The 22,289-nt window shown below is 40.5% G+C and overlaps 1 protein-coding gene across 4 annotated transcripts in view; it reads right to left on the bottom strand.

Annotated features, from left to right (window-relative positions):
- CHCHD3 (coiled-coil-helix-coiled-coil-helix domain containing 3) overlaps window positions 1-22,289 on the bottom strand; it is a 288,748-nt gene that overhangs the window by 13,995 nt on the left and 252,464 nt on the right. Inside the window, exon 8 of one of the 4 annotated variants that reach the window (XM_047850121.1) lies at window positions 20,527-20,627. The exons of the other annotated variants lie outside the window; for them this stretch is intronic. Within the exon in view, the coding sequence (XP_047706077.1) occupies window positions 20,542-20,627 (86 nt within the window). The 3' untranslated portion in view covers window positions 20,527-20,541. Of the gene's footprint in view, window positions 1-20,526; window positions 20,628-22,289 lie in introns of those variants that run through there. 4 annotated transcript variants of the gene reach the window in all.

Genomic DNA, 22,289 nt, shown 5'->3' on the forward strand with positions numbered 1-22,289 from the left:
TCACATGTCTATGAGAATTTTTTTTGGACGTGGATTTCCCTAATCCCCTACCATGAACATCAGCATCTAAAAAGATGTGCTTTGAAGAGAAGATACCATGAACTGACTGATTATAGCAAGACACATCTGGATAAATATTGAATAAAATATAATCAAGCACTAGGTCAGCTGAACCTAGCAAATATATGACTAATGCCTATAACAGTTCAAGGGAAAACAGACTTATAGTCTGTCTTAGTGTTGCGGACCATCATTCTTCTAATATATCTTAGATTTAAAAGCAGGGGAAGCAGGATAGGGAAAGAAGCCTAGAACAATCCTAATCATATATTCAGCTCTTCCTTATTAACATACAGGAAAAGATTGTAAAGAATGAGCTTCCACATACTGCACATCATAAAGAAGATAGTGTGTGGTTTTTTTTCTTTTAAAAAACTATTGGCGATGGAATAATTCATTCAATACTATGAACTCCTTAGAAAGAGGTAATTTAAGTTGTATATAAACGTTTACTGAACTGAGCTATTAGTCATGCAAGTTAATGTCCATGAGTTATTTATGATTTGAAATGTGTCAAAACATACTTTTATCACCACAAATCAATACTGTTCACTTCCAGGGCCTGTGATTTCCTGTCTGGGAGTCCAGTAGGCCTGTGTGGATGCGTGCGCGTGCACATGCATGCGTGTATACAAATACACACAAACACACACACACACACACACACACACACACACACACACACACCCCTTCTGAAATCCTTTTTGTATACATTTCAACGTTTATTGATGATTAGATAGTAGAAAGGGGGAAAGAGGGGTGGAAATCAGCATAATTGTCTCCCACTTCCTGGAGGAGCCTCTGGTACATTTTTCCTGGATTAATCTGTGAGGGCAAAGCTCTGCCTCCATATTGATCTGCAGTGCTTGTTATGCTGCTCTAATGTACTGTTTTCACTTTGGGAAAATGTGAAATGAGATTACCGTCCACCATTAGAAGGCCATAAAACACAAGCCATGGCACCTTCCATTCAGGAAAAGGTTTAAAGGCATTTCCAATATGCATTATGGTCAACCCTCCATATAGCCATTGAGTCAGCGATTGATTTTTATTGACTGCTTTCCTTCCTGCTGATGGGAAAAGTCACTACTAGGCAAAAATAACAAAAGGGCAGAATTTCAAGATACCTAAGAAGGAAAATTAAATCTTGGCTGCAAGGGACATTTAAATAATTTAATTTCTTTGTAGGGAAATAAGATTTTAAAAAGGAAATGGTGAAAGACAAATGTTAAGAGAAAGATGAAATATAAATATGGAGAACTCAAAACAGTAATAAAGAAAAGAGAGGACAGTAACTCAGAAACATTGAGTAAAAAGGAGTTGGTGGAATAAAGTTGATACTTGAAAACATATATTGATCAAAAACAAGTTAAAAAAAAAAAGTTTCACGGTCACTTGAAAGGACTGGGGATTTTGATGGGTCCCACCTCATATCCATCCTCCCTCTTCACTTTCCTTTTCCTTCCTGGACTCTTCATTCTCTGTTCCCTGCCACCTCCCTCACTTCTTCAAGTATCAGCAGCTGCCCTCACCCTTCCTAACCCCACCCCACAGTGGCACTGAGGACCAAGAGGGTTGATGACCATATTCAGCGACAGAACTGGAGAGCCAAAGACTTGAACGGAGAATAAAATCACTCCTGGTAGGCATTATGTAGCCAATGAAACCATTTTTGTTAATGTTTAATGCTAATATTCACTTAAAAGGCAGCTAAGAAAATACATCCAAGTATTTTCTCATTACACTAACAAGGCCATTGTAGAAACTTTGTGTAGGGGGTGGAGGGGAATAAAACAGAGAAGAACACAGGAACACATCAAGGCTGTTCCTAATTTTTCAGTGCTTAAAGTAACAGAGATGGATATGTTATATGTTGTTACTCTTCTCTCTGATTATTTCCTGGGCATAATTTCTTGTAAGCTGCATTAAGGGTCAAAGACAAATAAAAACATTTTGGTAAAAATGAAGCTGAGACAAGCGGTACTCAGCTCTCCTCTTCATCTGTGACACGCTGACGCCTGGCCACCTGTTTTAGAGCTATCTGCAGACTTCACTGCTGCTGTGTCTACTTTCATGTCTGAGAAACTTCTTTGATGTGGGTCTGAGCTTTACATTTCGAGGAAACTACTTACCCATCTTTTTAGTTCTGCTAATATAAATGGCAAGGATAAGAAGGTAACTTCAGAGACGGAGGAAAATATGGAGATAGTTCTCCTCATACCACTCTACCAGAAGGCTAAAGGAGTCATGTCATGACAATCAGCAGCCACAAATTCCTAAAGCTCTCAGGAGCACAGAAATGGTTCGTTATGAGTGCAGGTGCATGAAAAAGGATCCTTTCCCTGTATCTGGACCAGTAAGTACAGAGAGAGAGGGAACGGAGAGAGAGAAGGAAGGAAGGAAGGGAAGGAATGGATGGGTAGATGGATGGGTATGAAATGGATGGTGCTAAAAGAATTCTGATTTTTTTTTTTTTTAACAGGTTGTGACTGCATCCTTCATGGGATCTGGTGGTCTAATAAAACAGTATCTACCACATTAAAAGCAGGCACACAATACAGCCATGGAATCAAATCTTTAGCTCTAATTCCTATGGCATAATGCAAAAATGGTAATTTTATTCTGTATTAAACATTTCATTAGATGTTAAGCCCAGGAGTCAGGATTTCTGGTTTTATGACACAAAACTAAAGCTATCAAGTACATTGCCAAAAGTTTAAAACATGAAATAATCCACTTATCATTTATAATAAAGCTATCATAAAATGCAGCAGCAAAGAAGAAAGTATTAACTCAAATGTGTTATCAAATAGATCTTTTTCATTTTAATTTTACCTTAAATTACAATATCCTAATAACAGTTTTTAGAATAAAATGTAAACAGCCTCTAACTATGCAAAATCTGAAAGACAACTCCAAGCTTTCCATTTTTTTTTAATGTTTGTATTTATTTTTGAGACAGAGAGAGAGAGACACAGCATGAGTGGGGGAGGGGCAGAGAGAGAGGGAGACACAGAATCTGAAGCAGGCTCCAGGCTCCGAGCTGTCAGCACAGAGCCCGACGCAGGGCTCAAACCCACAAACTGTGAGATCATGACCTGAGCCAAAGTCAGATGCTTAACCAACTGAGCCACCCAGGCGCCCCTAAGCTTTCCATTCTTATTAGCTGCTAACCATCTTTATTAATGAAGCTTCTACCTGGGCTGTAATCAAATTTCCACAATTACACTTTAGAGGCCAAACATCTCCCAAAGCTGTCTGCTTTCTTTGTTTCAATTTGTCTCCACATACACTTTGCTATAAAATTTGAAAAATAAAATGAAATAAAAGCAGAAAACTTTTTTTACATTTAGTTTCTAAAATGATGAATGTTATTAGCTATGATGTTGTCTATCCTCGCAACACAAAAAATGCCAAGAGGCCTCCTCTGTTATCAGAGGAGGGACCACTGACCTTGACTACCCCAGGTTGAACAACCTGTGTTCAACCAGGGGTTCAATGAACCAATCAAGCTGACAGTGCTCATTGCCCATAATGAGTGCCATACCATTCAACCAACAGATTTAACTGGGTGTTGTGAAAGAAAAGCCCAGCATGGCTAGAGCTACAACAGAATTTACAGAATTCTATCCTATACACCCAAAGGCTTGAAAGAGAAACATCTATCTGAAAATATTTTAATACTTAATTCTTAATTTTAATCTATGGTTGATTTGGGGGAAAGATGCCAGTATCACAACTCACTAATCTGGATCCATAGGAGGAAGGTGACCTGTCTGCAAGGAGAGAGGGGAAAATATTGCCGGTCTTACCCCAGATTTCAGCATCCCAAGTAAAAGGCCTAATGCTAGGAAAAATACACAGATAGGACCTGTGATCACCTATCCGAGGTAAGATAATACAATGTTCTACATACACAGGTTCACTGTTCTTTGACCAACAGGCCCCACAAACCCTAAGCAGATGGACACAAACACAGCAGAATACTAGGTGAGTGAAAAGCTTTCCAATTTTGCAATATATTTTGCTTCCTCATCCAGTAATACTGAGTACTTGGAAATGATGGGGACACAAGGGCAAACCTAGGAGGAGAGTGGGAACTTCCCATGTGACCACATGAAAGCTGGTGGGGGCTGGCTGCTCTCTCTTCTCATGGTGCTCAGTGGACAAAAACCACTCTGACAGTATGGGACTCCCAGATATCTGGTTTTGTTTTCCTGAGCAGGTTGCTACTACTCTACTCTGCAGGGAGAACGACATGGCATCTTGCCAACTTCACCATTCGCTGAGTGAGATCCTACTACAGAGACTCACCCCACGAGGGTCTGGGTTTAGAAAAATGGGGTCATCTTCTGCCGCATCTCCAAAGAATAAGGGCCTGAACCCTTTCGTTTTATAAATAGTTTCTTAAAATCTGGTGATCTAGAGAGACCAATGGCAACTTAATGTTAGTAAAAAAACTTTTCCAGAAAATTTCTCCAGGTAATAATGCCTTGGACAAGAAATAGTTATTTATTCAGTTCAAAAGATTTGTGAAGTCAGGTATCAGGTATGAGGCAGAGAAAAACAATCAGTTGGCTAATTTGAATTTTCTACCATAGCATGGTACCCTTGATACATCTAGGCTATGTGCAGCAAGGCTTACATCTCTAAAAAGATGTAACACTTCTTACTTACATAAAAGATACCTGAAACATGAGACAATAATTATAGGGACAAAGAACATAAATGATGCCAACATTAACTCAACCTGGAAGGACCCCAAATCAACTTCCGATCACACTTTCTTTAGAACAATCATGTACTCAGGAGATGTTGTTTTCTCATACTCACACAGTTCTTCTCATTAGGTGAAATTCTACAGCTAAATACTGCACTTTAGTCTGAGTGACCCTTAATTTAAAGACCTATAAGCCATCCCTTCCCTCTCTCCCTTTCTTTCTCAACGATGCTTGGAATATTGTTATTGCTTAATAAATGCCCACTAATAATGCGGTAATAAAAACAGGGACTCTAGTGGGTTAACCATGCAGCTCTGTGTTTTAATATGCCCGAGACAGCAGGAGTTTATACAAGTATCCTGAGTAGAAACATCACCTGCTGCATGCACACAGCACTAACAAAACAGAATCCCAGCTCATAGAAGTGGCCCTTGGTTATAAGAACTGTAATATCTGCAGAAGCATTCTTAGTCCCTTCAAAAGACCTACAAGCCATGGAATGCAGAGCTGTCCAGGGCCCAACATTAAATGTCAATCTCCCAAGGATACATCAATGTGAGCGAGACCAAGGCCACCTTAATACACCAAATTACTTTTATTTGAAATATTTTCATAAGGCGTCAAGGTGAAGAAAAGTATTAGTATTAATAAGCAATACTACTATGAGTACTACTAAAGAAAAGCATGGCATTTACTCTCACCTGACTTGATAAAACAGCTGTTTAATTAGACAACTTACAAAATGTTAATCTTGAGCATACACAATACATCACCCTTGCGTTTCTTTTACTTTAAATATGTGTGTGTGTATATATATAATATATCGAACTTATGCCAACACAAGTTAGCTTATTTTGCCCCACCCGACCCAGACTTTGTGAATGGTTTGTATTTCTCCTATCCTGTTATTTTGAAATGTTCACTAAAATTGGTCTAAGAGTGGAAGATATGAAGGTTGGCTGGTTAATTCATTCATTCTTTCATCCATTCTTTTACTCTAACAACAAATATTATTAAGCATTCATCACATGCCATTCACTATGACAGGCGCTGAATAAGATATGATCTTTGCCTTCAGATGGCTCGAATGGGGGGGGGGGGAGACAAAAGTGTGTATAAGGTCTTATAATGAGATCAAGAGATAATACATTTGTAAACTTAGTGCTAAGCAAATCCAGAGATTTAGTTTTGGATATGACAGAGATGGAACATACAGTATTGGAGACATGAGGACATCTATCACTAGTGAACAGGAAACAAGAATAGACTTTATGATTTCCTCAAAGTAACTTTCAAGCCTGCTGGAAGATCTGCACAGTGTATGCAGACTATAGAGACAGAAATGGAGAGGAGAGACCTCCTCTGAACTTGGGGATATGAATACACCCATAACCTGGTGACTCCAAGCCTTTTGAACTCTTCTGCTTTCCACAGAGGAAAGCTTGGTACTTGCGTTCATGACATCTGCTAACACAGGCTTGGTTTGGAGAGGTGGAAGTAGTTGTGTATAGTTAGAGCTTATAAACTCTTTGAGTCAAGTAGGAATCCACAAGGAAATAATCAGAGGCCAGGACAGAGTTTTAGACCTACCAACAATAAACAAATGTTGAGAAAAGCTCCCAGTTGCTGTCTTAGTAGGAGGGCTCTGGTGGTAACTCTCAACTGATGCTAAAATTACTCTTCAGCCTTCAGTGTTTTCGCTACTTGAGAATGCTTTTTGTAATCACTCTGTTGCTTTATTACTTGATAGGGCCAAGGAGGAGCAAACTGAACAACTGGGTCCTGGATCAATGCCCAAATTTGGAGTTAGGAGTGAGAGAGGAGGGGCGGGGATAATATGGGGAAAGTAAAAAGATACCAGGAAGCAAAAGAACACACCAGAATTACAGGGAAATCATGGAGGAGAAAGGGAAGACATTATGGGCCAGATGAGTTTCAGTGGAGAAAAAAACAGAGGGTCTGACTGAGCATCCCAACCAGCCCATGGGAAAGGGGAGGCTGCACATTCTAGGCCACGGGGCTGAAGCCAACGGTGGCAGTTGTTTTCCAAGACAACTTTCATTGCAAATTGTGGAAGAAATATTACACTTCCCTTCATCACCCATCCTTCCTGTAGAGAGTCCTCAGGTTCAGAAGAGGAAGGACTGGATATAGCCAGTGTGGCCATCCCCAGTACAGCCAAGGAGCAGGGCACCAGTCCTGGCAAGACAGAGTACTTGCAATGAACCTAGGCCTTTCCAAGCAAATGTAATGAAACACTGCATACAACCTCCCAGAGATAATCCTTCCATATTTGGAGAAATATAGATTTCAGAGGCCTTATAATATCATTTTCATCAATGAAATCTATTATAATAGCACAGAATCACAGAATCTTCCAATTGAGTAGTATGGTACCAGGAGCCTATACAGAAATATGGTTGAGCACACATATTCATGTTAAGCTCCTATTTTTAGGCACTTACAAGTTTTCAAAAAGAATTACCCATTGGGATGGATTTCTTAGGCTCCTCAGCTGAGGGGATGCTTAGGCAGTGAGAAGTTTGGTGAAATCCCATTTGAGTCACCTAAGCATAAAAATACGTTCCACTATCCCCACATCTTCCCAGCTGTGATCACAGGTGAACGTTTAACACTAAGGTAAGTCAGGAACAGCTTCGTTCTAAAAATTTCACAACTGTCACACAGCTCAGTGAGGACTGTGGCACATCCTAAGATAAGTAGGTTAAGACCAAGAGGTCTGTAGTGACACGGTGCACCACATTACTTGAGGTGATGCTCCTTCTTCCACCGCGTTTTGAAAGCAAGATCCAACTGGCAGATACACCCAGGAAGGAATGTGTCTGGCTCTCTTAACTGAAAGAATTGCAGATGTGTTTATTTTAGTGACAAGTGAAGAAAAAAGTCATCCCTACTGACTTGTCCTCTAAGTGTCAGGGTGCTAGAAATGAGGAGTGGAGGGAATAGCAGGGATGAAGGAGGCAGAGATTAGCCTGTTGTTAGGTCTCCACTCCTTTGAGGACTTGAAGGGCTGGATGCTTAAGCACTGCCACCAGAAGCAGGAAATCCCTAAACGGGTGCAACAGGCCATGCCAGCAAATCTCCAGGGACACCAGGCAGCCAGGCAGAAAAAAAGCCACATGGGCATCATACTGGTGGCCACCATGTATACATTGTGAAGAGAGTCCTAAAGGCTGTGCAGAAACAAAAGGAGAGAGAAAAACACACACACATGAAAGACACACACTTGCAGAAGTCATAGGCAGCTCAAGGCAATAAAGGTGCCAAGGAAACAGTACAGCGGTAGGTGCCACACTGTTCTCAGGAGGCAGAGATTGCTCCCAGTTGAGGGAGGCAGGAGGAGAGTCTGGGTGCCTTTTCCAGAGAAAAGGAGAGGGGGTAAAAGACCCCTGAGTGAAGGCTGGGACTGCAAGAAGACAGAGGACAGTTGAGAGGGTGCATGTGGGTCCCGGCTCAGGTTCAGCGGAACCAGGCATGTTCAGGGGACTTAGGCTGGAGGCAATGCTGCAAAGGAAGGGGCAGGGGCTGGGACAGACTTCCTATAAAAGACAGCGTGCTTACAGTCTACTCCGCAGGCGACGGCAAGCCACCAGCCTGTCCAGATGAGAGAGTGAAGTTATAAAGGTGCCACCATGGAGAGGCTGAACTGATCTGAATAAACCACATGGGCGGCAGAGGGAGCAGTCTAGGCTGGGACGCCAGCAGAGCAGTCCCCAGGTATAAAACAGGCAAGAACAGCAGCCCTGGAAAGCAGGAATGGAAGGATGAGATAACGTACCAGACACGGATTTAAGAGGAGGAAAGACGGAGTGGCACACACAGGGTTTAGGCCTGAGTCTTTAAAGAATGAAATTGCTCAAGGGCATCAGGAACCACACAGCTGGAAAGGAGCCACCATGATCAGACTATGATCACTATCCTCTGAATAGTCTCTCTGCCCTCAGCTGCCTCCTCTTCAAGCTCAACGTCATGAATTCCACCACATGCATACTTGCATACACAAACCTTTCAGAGGAGACAATCAGGACTCTTCCTTCTTCTCCATCTCCCGTAACTAATTTTACTTCGAAAATACTTCTCATGTTCCTTGCCTCCTCAATAAGCTACTACTTGTGGTACTGGGAGAAAAAGAACCCACTGAAACCTCTACTAAACCACTATTTACCTATTCTGGCCTCAACGTGAAGGACAGATGGTGACACCTACAAGGTTGTTTCCAAACACAATCAAATAGGAACCAGTACAACAGCTAAAGAGCACAAACATACATGTTCCTAATGTGCACTTTCCAAGCCATGTTATAATATTATACAATCATTCTGACTTGATTCAATTTCTCACTTGTGGGTAAGGGCACTATCTACCACAGTGATAAGCTTCCATAGGAACTAAATCCATTTCAAAGGGTTGGAACACAGAGGCTCAAAAACAAGTGCTCAAGATTTTATACCCAGTGCCTTACATCTCTGAAACTCAGTACTATAAATATTAAACTCTTAATTCCGTGAAAGTCCCAGAAATGAGAAAAAAATGGGTATTTGGGAAACGAATTATTTAAGGTAACTGGTAGGGAAAAGAAAGAACTTGCAAGTCAAGTTGCTGATAATCCATTTCATCTCTAGCATTAAGCACAACTAATCACACATGGTAACATGACTTACCAAGTTTTAGAAGAAAAATACATTATAAAGTCAAGTAACTAATATTTCCCTACTTAACAGTTCGTAAATGAGGGACACACCTCCAAAGCATTTTATAGCTAATGAAAGTGAAAAGTTTATATGGTACGTATAATTACACTGAACTACACGCACACCTATGAAACACCAACACAATTACTCTTTAATTTAAAAATTCTAACATGTTTCTTTTTTTGGTTCTGATTAACTAAAATATTCAGTACTGATGCCATAAGAAGGCATTAAATTCTAACACATCATATAACCTCAACTCCTTGTGTTACATAAATGGATTTAAGCATTTTTCAGAGGGCAGGCAAGATTTAGCAAATTGGCTTAACATTCTAGGCTGCTGCTGAGACCTAAATTAACAAGACCAACCATGAAGTACAGAAAAACAACAGCTTGCTATACAAATTCTCCAAATGATTCTGATGAGCCTCATACATGAGCATTTCAGAGGTGGAATCTCAATGATTCCTATATAAAGGGATAATGATGTATTACTGCAGGACTAAACAATGCATTTCTCAATTCATGTCCTGGATTGGATTCACCATGCTGAGCTCCATTAGTTTTACATCTCCCTAAGGGTTCCAATTCAGCAGTATTAATCTAAGCCATTACACACAGCCTCAATCTATGAACGTCTGCCTTACGAATGTCCCTTAATACAGCTCTCCAGTTGAGTGTTTTTGAGAAAAATCACACAAACCAGGGAAACTCGAGTCATTATAAATTCATAAGCAGACACTAAATTCTGCCTGCCATGTTTTCATACTTCTGTGGTAAATTCACTTTTGTCCCCTTTACAATGATCATTTCATCCCATCTCCAACCTCTCCCCCAAATCTCACCCCTTTCTTTCCTCTTTCACGCTTGGCCATTTTTCTATGTTTTGCTGTGAAAAACTGAAACCAAGGGAGAACTCCTTTATCTTCCCAGGGTAAAAGTTGGATCTGTACCTTTTCAGGTGTTACTTTGGAGGAAGAGATCCTTCTTCTAGAAAAACAAAGGCAATTCCTACACGTGGATCCAGTTCTTACCTTTCCCCTACCCTCTTTTCTAGTGGGATTTCTTCCACCTCCTATCTTCAATCTTTCTTGACTATTATCATTGTCACCAGAAATCCAACAGTCTCTACAACAGTGCTATCCAACAGAACTTTTTGTGATGATGGAAATGTCTTATACCTATACGGTCCAACACAGTGGTCACAGCTACATGGTGCTCATGTGTACCTGAAATGTGACTAATGCACAGGTAATGCATTAAATTTTACTTAATTTTAATAAACTTAAATCTAAACAGTTACACGTGGCTAATGACTATCCTATTGTTGAAAGCATAGTTCTGGGAAATACTATGCTTATAACAACCTCCTCCACTGCCCTACCTTCTGTTCATTCTCTCTGATTCACACCAAAATGGCCAAACCCAATGATTCTTTGTACACATCATATAGGAACACTCGCTCGGACTTGTTCATATAAATTACTCCCTTTTCTTGAAAGGAGTTTCTTGGCTTCTAGAAACACTGTGCTTTCCTGCTTTTCCTCCTAGCTCACTGGCCATTTTCTTCTAACAAATCTCTAAAATACAGGAGTTCCTCAGGATCATATTTTGGATGTTTCTCTCTGCTCTTCTCTCTTTATACTCTCTCCACCATTATCTCAACCATTCTCATGGCTTTAATGCCAGTTGTGTGCTGACAGCAATCAAATTTGTAACTCTAGCCCTCCCTACTTACAGGCAATTGCCTACTACTATTTACACTGAAGGTTTTGCAAGCGTTGCATGATTAAAGTTGAACTTTTAATTCCCTGCTCTACACCCAGTTTGTTCTTTCTTCCCCATCTCAGCAAATGGACTGTCCAAATTCAGGGAGGAGTCTCCCGATATACAATCTGTCCCCAGGTCTTGTCAATTCAAGTTCTAAAATAGGATCTAGAATCGACCTACTTTTCTGTCCATTTTCACTGTCATTATTCTAGTTCAAGAATAATGAATCTCAAAAATCTCTTAAGTAGTCACTTGGTTTCCATTCTGCGCCGCCCCCCCCCCCCCCCCAATCTCTACTGCCGTTCATTATCAACAACACAACCGGAGTGCCTCTTTTAAACTCTTGACTTCCAGGTTACAACTCAAATCCTTCAAATACATCTTCCAGCTCTTGGGATAAACTTTAAAATACTACTTATGACCTTGTAGGTGCCTCTATCTCCAGCTTCAACTCTGTCCACTATGCTTTCCTACATGCTTTCAGGACCCCAGTGAGCCAAGCTCCTTGCTCAGGGTCTATTTAATACAGGCTGGTCTTGCTGCCTAAATGCCCTTCCTTTGTGTTCCCCCTAAAGCCTGCTACTTTAGCTTTCAGGTCTGAGCCTGATCTCTCACAGTCCATCCCCACACAATGTGCTCTCTCAGTGCTTGGCAGTCATCAAGTTATCTGAGTGACTAGTGATTCCTCCCATTAGACTACAAGCTGCAAGAGAGCAGGGATCACATCGGTTTAGTCTACCACCATGGTCCCCGTGCCTAGCACAGCACTGCCAACCACCATGCAGCCACTGGGCACCCTCCCTGCTCCTCACTGCCACCGTGTTAGCCCATGTGTGTGTGTGTGGGGGGAGGGGGGGGGATAAGGTGGACATGTGAGGAAGAGTGGCCAAACTGTGCCGGGGAGACCAATGTTCCCAACATCCGGACTGGAATTAAGAATGAGCTTTCCAATAAAGTAGTATACCCAAAGTTAGGTTCCATATTACAGTTACTGCTTAGATTTTAGCTGTTTGTGGTGATGGTTAATACAGGATCTGGTATCTAAGACACATTACGTCCATATCCGGGCACCACCTTCTACTTGCTATGAAGCTTGGGTAAAGTGCTTAATCTCTCTAAGATGTGACTTTTTCATTGTTTCCCCTATTTAAGATTACTGTAGAGATGAGCAAGATAATGTTTAAGCACTCAGTGCAAAGCCTGGCACATAGTACGCTTTTAGTAAATATGAAGTATCATTATGATACCTCATAATAATATGAATGTCAAATTATCATTTGACTTCGAAATGATTAAGTATAATCATTTAAACATCGGTAAGTTATTCTGGGAACCTCTTAGTTACCACCTTATTTCCAAAGGAAAACAAGTTTCCACTTTCAAAAGACTAACTTAAAAACAAGTTTTAGAATATAATCCATGGGAGAGCTGCTAACTGTTCACACAACTTGAAGGTGAGCACAAAGTGTTCAGGTGGTGGTAAAATAAGGTTCCTGCACGTATTTTGATAAAGGGATTAAAAAGCTGCACTTGTGTTAAAATCAAACCTCCGGCATGGGGTATGTAATTAACATAAACCTATGTATCTTTTCTTTTCTCAACTAAGTTCTCACAGGGAGCAACAGCCCTCCCTTTGAATAAATGGAATTGTATTTGAAGTAATTACACTTGGCACAGATTTGCCCACTGCTGGTGGTGGGGCTGCTACTTGTGACTAGGCAGTGAGGGGGAACTCAACGGAATCGATGGCACACTGCTTTAATTTGCTTTAATAGTAGCAAAAGCGTGTCTAAAACAAGTGGGGCATTTCAAGAATAATCAACGCCACACAGCTACAGTTCTATTACCATGAAACCAGTATTCAAAGAGGCCAGAAACTGGTTTTCAGCCTCTTTCAGTGAGTTTCCGTATCTTTAGTGTCATAAATGTCATTTTGTAAAGTCAAGCTGGCAGTCCTCAGCGGGAAGCTGAGAAGTGCCAGTGTTAATTAAAAATGTTGGATAACTTTTCAGTTTATTCATGCTGTGAGATCTGTTCCTCCACCCCACCCTCAAAAACTTTAACTACCAAAGGGCACTCGGGAACAGGGAGAAATAGGAGGGTACTAACGATGATTTCATTTTCAAACGCTTTGAAATTGACAGGCAGTGACAGCACAGTCCAATAAGCAGGGATGGGGGAAAGGATGGACAGATAAGTTCTCTTTTCTATAATACTGGATGCAAAGAAAGCCCAGATCAGAAATCAGAAATGGTCTTCCCCGTGCCGGAATGTGTAGCCCTTGTGAAGGATAAATGAGACACCTGGATCCCTACATGTTAAAAAAAACAAAAAAACAAAAAACAAAAAACACAACAGACAACTGTGGATTGATTAATGCTCAGAAATTAATTGCACATGGCTAACTTATGATGTTAAAAGCTTATAAAACTGATATGCTATATATATAATTTCATATCATGGTAAGATATAATGGCTATGGTGGTACAGCATGCCATGAAGTAGAAATTTTGGACATATCTGCCTAATTGGTCAATGTAAACTGTCAAAAGCCATCTGACTGTGGCCAGCAACTCCAGCTGGAGTTAGGACTGAAGAGTCCTGAAAGAGGAAAATCTTAAGTACTGCTCTGGATTATAACTTCAGTTTCAGGTCTGAGTAGCTGGTTTGGCTATCCAAACTGGATAAAACAATTAGATAAGTTATTCACAGTCACAGTGAAATAAAGCACTGAGGTCTTTTATTGACACGATGATAAATCAAGTATAATATTAATTTCTACCAAATACCATAGATTTTTACCATTTTGAGATCTCCAATACTGGCAATAAGTGTCAATATTTAGACTGAGGGAAGAATCATTTAACAGATAGAGCTTCACTACTTCCAATATTTAGGAAAGAGGTCACTTGATGGAAGTCTTACTTCCCTACTTGAAAATTAAGGCTTTTGCCCATGAGACACTATTTTCAGAAATGCACTGAAGGCTAATATCTTCGCATGCATTACAAATGCTAATCAAAGTGGAGTGTTAATATATTATCTTATTCATTATGAAGAAAACGGCTGATACGACTCCACATGACGGACATTTTACCAACAGTTGTTTCTACCCTGCTTATTTCTTAGGTCCCTGCAAATGCTTGTCACAGCTCCGCTCGTGCTCAGGTAGCTGAAGTGGGGCAAAAGAAATGGGCTCTCCTACTAGAAGCCACATCAGGACAAGAGACAGCAAAAGAGAGTCCTGTCGTGTGGTATTTCATTTCACTAAACCTGCTGGTAGGAGAAAAGGTGAAAAAAGAACAAAGGGGGAAACAATTTTTTTTTTTTTTTGAGAAAAGATATTAAAACTGCAGTCTTTTTTCCTTCCTCCCCCTTTCCCTCCCCTCATTTTTCCTATTTCTAGTTTAGGCGCTGTCAATCAGGCAGCAAACAGATTTATATATATGCTTCTAAAGGGGTGGGGGGGGGGAGGAAAAACTCTCTCAATGCTTATGCCAAAGACAGACATCACTAATCAATCACAGCACTCCAGGCTGAGCCTTGTTGCAGCCTCAGAGTCCTTCTCAACAAAATGCTGTAGGGAGTTCACTACAATCAGCTGGGGCTGGTGCCTGAAACCAACTTTAGTTGTGTTCCCTGACATGGAAGTTTGCCCCAGTGCTCTAGCTCTAGCACTGGGCTTGACTCTCTTGGTGTTGCACTCTCCTAGGATGTGAAGTTAAGGCTGAATAGTTCGTGATGTTGAAATTCACAAGAGCCCCAGCTTTCTTCCAGTGAACACTTTGCCATACAGAATCCAAGGCATCTGAAAGTAAGCAAGAGACCAGATAATACCCCTTTCTGACTCACTCCACATCCCTCTAAAAGGTGAGCAAAGCCAGGAAAAGTCACCTGGGCTTGGCAGGCCCCTATTAATGTTTAAGCTGGATCTTAACTGTGCTTATTTTTAAGGTTGATATGAGGTTCAGAATCAGCATTTACACTTTTTAAAAGTGTGCATTTAAAAGAAAGTTTCCTAACAGTCACTAGATCACCCTGCATGATCATTTTAGGAATACCTTCCCCATACATTAACACACTCGTTCATTTGGCTTCTAATATAATTGGTCTCTCTCTCTCCAGAAAGCCCTTAATGACACCACCTCACATCCAACCTTCATAATTGGGCTCCCTCCACCTCAGAGAGCAAGACTTCCTGGGCACAGTCTTCCTGCCTGCCGTTGTGGGCCAAATGTGATTCTCCCCAGCTGCTGCTTTATGACAGGGGCCTGCCCGATCGCTCCAGGCCATCCAGGAACAGAAGCCTTCCAGGCAACAAGAAGCTATTAGATGCAGCCTGCTTGGGCCAGGGCCACATTCCGCTCCCAAGAGTAACTCATATATGCTTCTGCCTGTATTCTTTCGTTCCATAGATTAAGAGAGGATCATCTCCCACACTTGCACGAAGGATCTCTCTGGATAAGGAAGTCAACAGAAGATCAGAGAATGGCAAAACCTTGCCAAAAGTTCACTTGGTAAATGGCACATAAAGACCTCGAAAATAATCTGGAATACCCAAATGGAGGTAGGTTCCAATGACTAGAAATGTGGCTGCCTGAAAAATGGACAGAAGCCAGAAAAGACACAGTGCGTCTCTGTCTATACATGGGAACTGAAGGAAAGGTGGCCACTTCTCCTGTGCGTGTGTTTGTCCCTAGTCCCCCACAGCTGCTGGCTCTAAAGAAAATGCGAGTTGCAGGAGGCAGTCATATAAAGGGCAGCACTTATCTGCTTTATAGAGAATTGAAAAGATTTACGTATTTTTTCTGGGGTCCCAAGCTTTTTTTTTTTTTAATTTGGCATTACCCATAATGTATTTGTCCATGGGATAAACAGAGACGCCTTCCCCCACAATTATATTTGCTTAAAGGAAAACACAGCTGCCTTTCTTGCATATTAAGACGCAACTGGAACTGGAAAGACCAAAGATTTCAAAGGGAAGGAAAGTTTACAGCATAAAAGATACTCCGCCATACCAAAGTGCATTGAATCTAAAAAACCAAGGCAAAGTAATGACTATGCTCCTTGGGGACAAAAGTCCTTTTGAGCAAGAAGCTATAGGTGCCATTTTCTAGAAGAGCCACCTGCTACTACTTGGAGCTATTGCAAATATTCAGGAGCTAGAATTTGAGTCCTTCCATCTATTTGTGTAGGAGAGTATGCACGCACGTGCACCCTGAGGCAAAACCAATAGGTAATTACTGGATGCTGTCACTGTGGGATAACTGAACCATCAAGCCGACTACTTAATGATCCCCTCAGACGACCAGCATCACACTGCTTGCTACTACTGTTAACAGGAAACCTTTGGAGAAACATGCTAATCCAAGTGAAAGCAGGGAAGATACTGTACTGCTAAGAGGGCCCACCCCCATCAAAAGTACAGAATGTAGCAAGAAGATAATGACCCTAATTAGTTAGTTATTATTTGCTATACTGACAACTGCATCTAATAACACTGCCGCCACGGTGCTGTTTTGTGTGACATCTTCTTCATGTGGCAACCTTTTCATAAATCAAAGCAAAAACCAAACCAGTTTCTTTTATTCCCCCAGTTTCATTGAGAAATAACTGACATATCACTGAAGAAGGTTAAGGCATACAGCATGATGGTTTGATTTACATATGTTGTGCAATAATTAGTTCAATAGCTTCAGCCAACATGCATCTTCTTGTATTGATACAATAAAAGGAAAGAAGAAGGGGGAAAAACGTTTTCTCCTTGTGATGAGGACTCTTAGGATCCACCCTCTTAACAGCTATCACAAAGCAGTGTTAGCTGTAGTCATCACATTGTATTTATCTTGTAACTGGAAGTTTGTAGCTTTGACCACCTTCCTCTAGTTTCCCCTTTCCCTACCCCTGGTAACTACAAGTCTGATCTCTTTTTCTATAAATTTGGGGTTTTTTAAAGAGTTCACATATACGGAAGATCTTTCAGCATTTGTCTTTCTCTGACTTATCTCACTTACTGGCATTATGCCTTCAGAGGGCCTATCCACGTTGCCACAAATGGTAGGACTTCTTTTTATGGCTGAATACTATACATATCACATTACAACTTCTGTATCCATTCATCCATTGATGAACACTTAGGCTGTTTCCATGTCTTGGCTATCATAAAGAATGCTGCTATGAACATGGGGATGTATATATCTTTCTGAGGTAGTGTTTTTATTTCCTTTGTATGTATTCCCAGAAGTGGAGTTGCTGGATCATATGGTTATTCTATATTTAATTTTTTAAGGAACCTCCATACTGTTTTCCACAGTGGCTGCACCATTTGCCATCCCACCAAGGGTACACAAGGTCTCTTTCCTCCACATCCTCACCTGCATCTGTAACCTCTTGTCTTTTTTGGTGATGGCCATTTAAACAGGCATGAGATGGTATTTCATTGTGCTTTCAATCAGCATGTCCCTGATGATGTGGAGCCTCATCTATCTTCTTTGAAAATAATGTCTATTCAGGTCCTTTGCCAATTTTTTTATTTGGGTTGTTTTTTTGCTATTGAGTTCTTTATATATTTTGGATATTAAGTTATATATAAGATATATTTTGCTATGAGTTCTTTATATATTTTGGATATTAAGCCCTTATCAGATAATATGGTTTGCAAGTGTTTTTCCCATTCCATAGATTGTCTTTTCACTTTGTTGATGGTTTCTTTTGCTGTGCAGAAGCTTAGTTTGAAGGAGGTCCACTTGGTTTTCATTTTGTTGCTTGTGCTGTCATTATCAAGACCCGTGTCAAAGAGATTTGCTCCCATGTTTTCTTCTAGGATTTTCATGAATGCAGGTCTTGCATTTAAGTCTTTAATCCATTTTGGGTCAATTTTTGTGAGTGGCGTAAGATATTAGTTTTTTCTTTTACATATGAATATCCAATTATCCCAGCACCATTTATTAAAGAGACTGTCTTTTCTTCACGGAATATTCTTGTCTCTCCTGTCAAATATTAGCTGACCATATACAATTTGGTTTATTTCTGGGCTACTGATACTATTCTATTGGTCTATTCGTCTGTTTTTATGCCAATACCATACTATTTTGGTGCCAGTTTCTTATACAGCCTGATAATAAAGGTTAACACTGAACCTTAGCTGTTATCTATCTTAGTAAATGTGTCGATGATGTGGCAAGACTGTTCCACATTACAGTGGGACTGCCAGTAATGGTAATACGTGCAAAGTGGCAACCCACTAGGTCAATGGGACTTGACAATCAGTATGGTTTTAATTGAGCCAGAAAAAGAAATGGCTCTTTTATCCTTTTCTTAAAGTATACAGGAGTTTTCTCCGCTGTGCCTTGGTTCCATCAGTGCCTTGATCATAAAATGCCTATAATCAAGTTTGATACAGACTTGTGTGGCAGACAATAGAGACCTCACGGGGAATGCAGGTAAGTCAGCTTGTATAAGACAACTTCTTATGAAGTATTTAATTGGCTTTCTTGGTAGAGAGCTACCTGACTTGAAGATGTCATGTTTCCAAGTTCAACTAGAAAATGTTAATAAGGCACACTTTAGTTACGGAAAATATATAAATCTATCTACATTCACAGAGGTGAAAAATAGTCCTGAAAAACAGCAAAGGTCAGGAAGTTTTCAAATATCTTCTTTAACAAAAATTCACACTGTACAGAAATCGAAACTGAAGGAATTCCCAATTAAGGACAAACCTTAAACTAACAAATAACACTCCACTGTATTTTGGATTTGGCTATAATCTTAACTACCCTACTGATACTGTCAAGAGGAAAGCTCATCTTCTCTCTGGCACGTCTTGGAGATGAATTCTGACAATTAGCTAGTGTCCCACAAAAATCAGCCCTATATTAACAGCCTGTAATAAAGAACACCAACAACCAGAGAAATCAAACCATTAGGCTAGACAGAGAGATGTCACATAGCCACAGTCCTCTAATTTGCTGAAGGAACTTATTTCAGCATGTTATTTACTAAGTACAGTATAAGTGCTAGGTGCTGGGGGAGATCTATAAACAGAATAAAATACAATTCCTGCCCTCAAGAAGCTTTCATTTCCACTGGGAATGAGATTCACACACTGTAACTAGATTATACAACCTTGGTATGAACCTTCAAACTCCCAAGAGTCTGTAATTCTTACTTAGCTTTTTACACCAGGGTTTCCTTTAAAGTTTGTTTGTTTGTTTGTTTGTTTGTGAGAGAGAGAGAGAGAGAGAGAGAGAGAGAGAGAACATGAGTAGGGGAGAGGCAGAGAGAGAGCGAGAAAAAGAGAATTCCAAGCAGGCTCCAGGTTGTCAGTGCAGAGCCTGACGTGGGGCTCAAACCCACGAACCATGAGATCATGACCTGAGCCAAAATCAAGAGTCGGACACTTAACCTACCAAGCCACCCAGGTGCCCCCACAAGGGTTTCCTTTAATGAAAATTCAAAGTCCCTTCTCAAGTAAAAACATCCTGTGAGTAGAAGCTAAAAGCAGGAAAAAGTTTTAGAAGACTTTAAAATCAATTTAGTATGGGGCGCCTGGGTGGCGCAGTCGGTTAAGCGTCCGACTTCAGCCAGGTCACGATCTCGTGGTCTGTGAGTTCGAGCCCCGCGTCGGGCTCTGGGCTGATGGCTCAGAGCCTGGAGCCTGTTTCCGATTCTGTGTCTCCCTCTCTCTCTGCCCCTCCCCCGTTCATGCTCTGTCCCTCTCTGTCCCAAAAATAAATAAACGTTGAAAAAAAAAAATTAAAAAAAAATCAATTTAGTAAATAACGATATTGATATTAATTGAACACCTGTTAAGAGTGCTACGGCTATAAAGGTGGCTAAGACACAGCTCATGTCTTAAGGGGGAGACGGGCACAGGCAACCGCGATACAGACTGCAATGTAACAAGGGCTTGAGTTGTACAAACACAGAGGGAGCACTTAATTGTGTTCTCTTTTGGGAAGGGGGGGATGGGGGGAGGAAGTGTCAAGGAAGGGCTTCAGAGACACTAACATCTAAGACAGGTCTTGACAATGGAGTTTACCAGGAGCAGATGGTGAAGGTGTGCTGTGCTATGGGGGCAGTGTGAGCACGCCTGCAGAAGCAGGAAGGTGTGAGGCGTGTTCTCTCTTTAAGGAAGAACTCTGAGGTCCATGACAGACTGCGGCAAAAGATGAGGTTGAGGTCATGTCAAAAGTTATTTTTATATTGTGCTTTAATATTGTAAGTTTTGGGTGTTTGTCCCAACTTCTATATAATGATTTATTAGATACTGTCAATTATTCAGCTTTAAAGCAGAAACTTATTTCACTTTTAATCATATGGATCAGACTGATGGATGAGTATCTGGAGATTGCAGGGCAAGCTGTTCAAAAAAACCAAAAACTATTATCAGTTGCCGCTACTTATCACTGCAAACCAAAATCATCACAACACTGTGCAACCAAATAAAATTTGGGTGCTGAGGATGACAGGAGACTGAGGCCACCACCCTTAGCCCCTATTTTCAAATGTTGTGTTCATGAAAACAAGTGTCTCTGTCTTCCTGATAATAAGCAAAGATGGTAAATAAGCTTAGAAACTACATTTATATTTTTAAAAATACCCTTTATCATTTGTAAGTCTGATGATTCCACCCAGGATTTCATTTGAAAACAATCCCACTCACTGGTCCCCAGAAGTGCGAAAGCTACTAAAGGGCCTGGGAGAAAGCTGTTCTTTCCAAGGTTTCTGTGTTCCCACGTCACTATGTGGATCTACATTTTTTCACAGAAACAAGGTTATACTCATGATTGGCTTAGCTTTTAAAATCCAGGATGTAGTTTATTTTTTTTAAGTTTATTTATTTAATTTGGGAGAGAGAGAAACAGACCACATGAGCAGGGTAGGGGCAGACAGAAGAGAGAGAGAATCCCAAGCAGGCTCTGTACTACCAGCACAGAGCCATGATCTGAGCCTAACTGAGCCATCAAGGCACCACTAAAATCCAGAATGTAATTTAAACACACACACGCACACACACACACAATTTTTTTTTCTTTTTGCTTCTTTTCCTTCCCACACCCCCCAATCTCCAGTCTTTTATTCTTAACTGCAAACATACAGGGGTTAAATAGGTTTTTGAGGACTAACCTGGGATGTTAAAATACAATTATTATTTTGAGCAGTGTTGCTGTTAGCTAATGATTTGACAGAAAACATGTGTCTTTAAACATGTTTTTAGAGGCATGGTACATTCTCAATTGCAATTTTATATGTCCAGGGATTATCTCCAAAGAAACCATACACTGAATTATATGATGGACATCAACTTAAAAACACACGGAGTTCACTCAACAGAAACCTGAACTATTGATGACCATCCCAATTTGCTAACTATTGATAGCCATCATGGGGTATGCCAAAAACAAGAATGGCCTTCAGTTAATTCCTATTTAGCATCTCTGTGATTATCACCTTCCATAGATACAGAAGACATACCTGGAGGTGGGGGAGGAGGAGAGGTAACTTGCTAAAACAACTCAATTGCAAAATGTGAAGGATAAAGATTATGCCCAGTAAAATTTCTGCTGACATGGATATTTACTATTCCATTATAGCTATATTGACATTATGGAATGTAACAATTACGAGACATCCTAAGTGGGGGGAAAAAAACCCAGGGAGACCAAGACCCACAAACAAGAGAAAATGAGCCTATTTTCTTGGTAGTTGCTATAGCAAAATCTGTAGCATATTAAACATTCTCTTTTTCTTAAATCTACTCTCTAGAAACTGCATCATACAAAAGGGGAATTTTATGGCATGAGGTACAAATAGATGTATCATTAATAAGAACAGATCAGCTTTTTGAAGAACATGGCCAAAAGCCTAGCACTGGGATCTTTTAAAGATCTGGCCTTAATGCACTCTCTGGAGCAATGATCCTATTTTCTTTGCATCACCAAGTTCCGAGAGTGTATTTTTCATTTGTCTTGTCATCAGTTCGGAAAGGTGAGGATGTGTATACATTTTGGTTTTCAATTCT

This window comes from Prionailurus viverrinus, chromosome A2 (genome assembly GCF_022837055.1).
Source record: "Prionailurus viverrinus isolate Anna chromosome A2, UM_Priviv_1.0, whole genome shotgun sequence".
In the NCBI taxonomy this organism is placed as follows: Eukaryota; Metazoa; Chordata; class Mammalia; order Carnivora; family Felidae; genus Prionailurus; species Prionailurus viverrinus.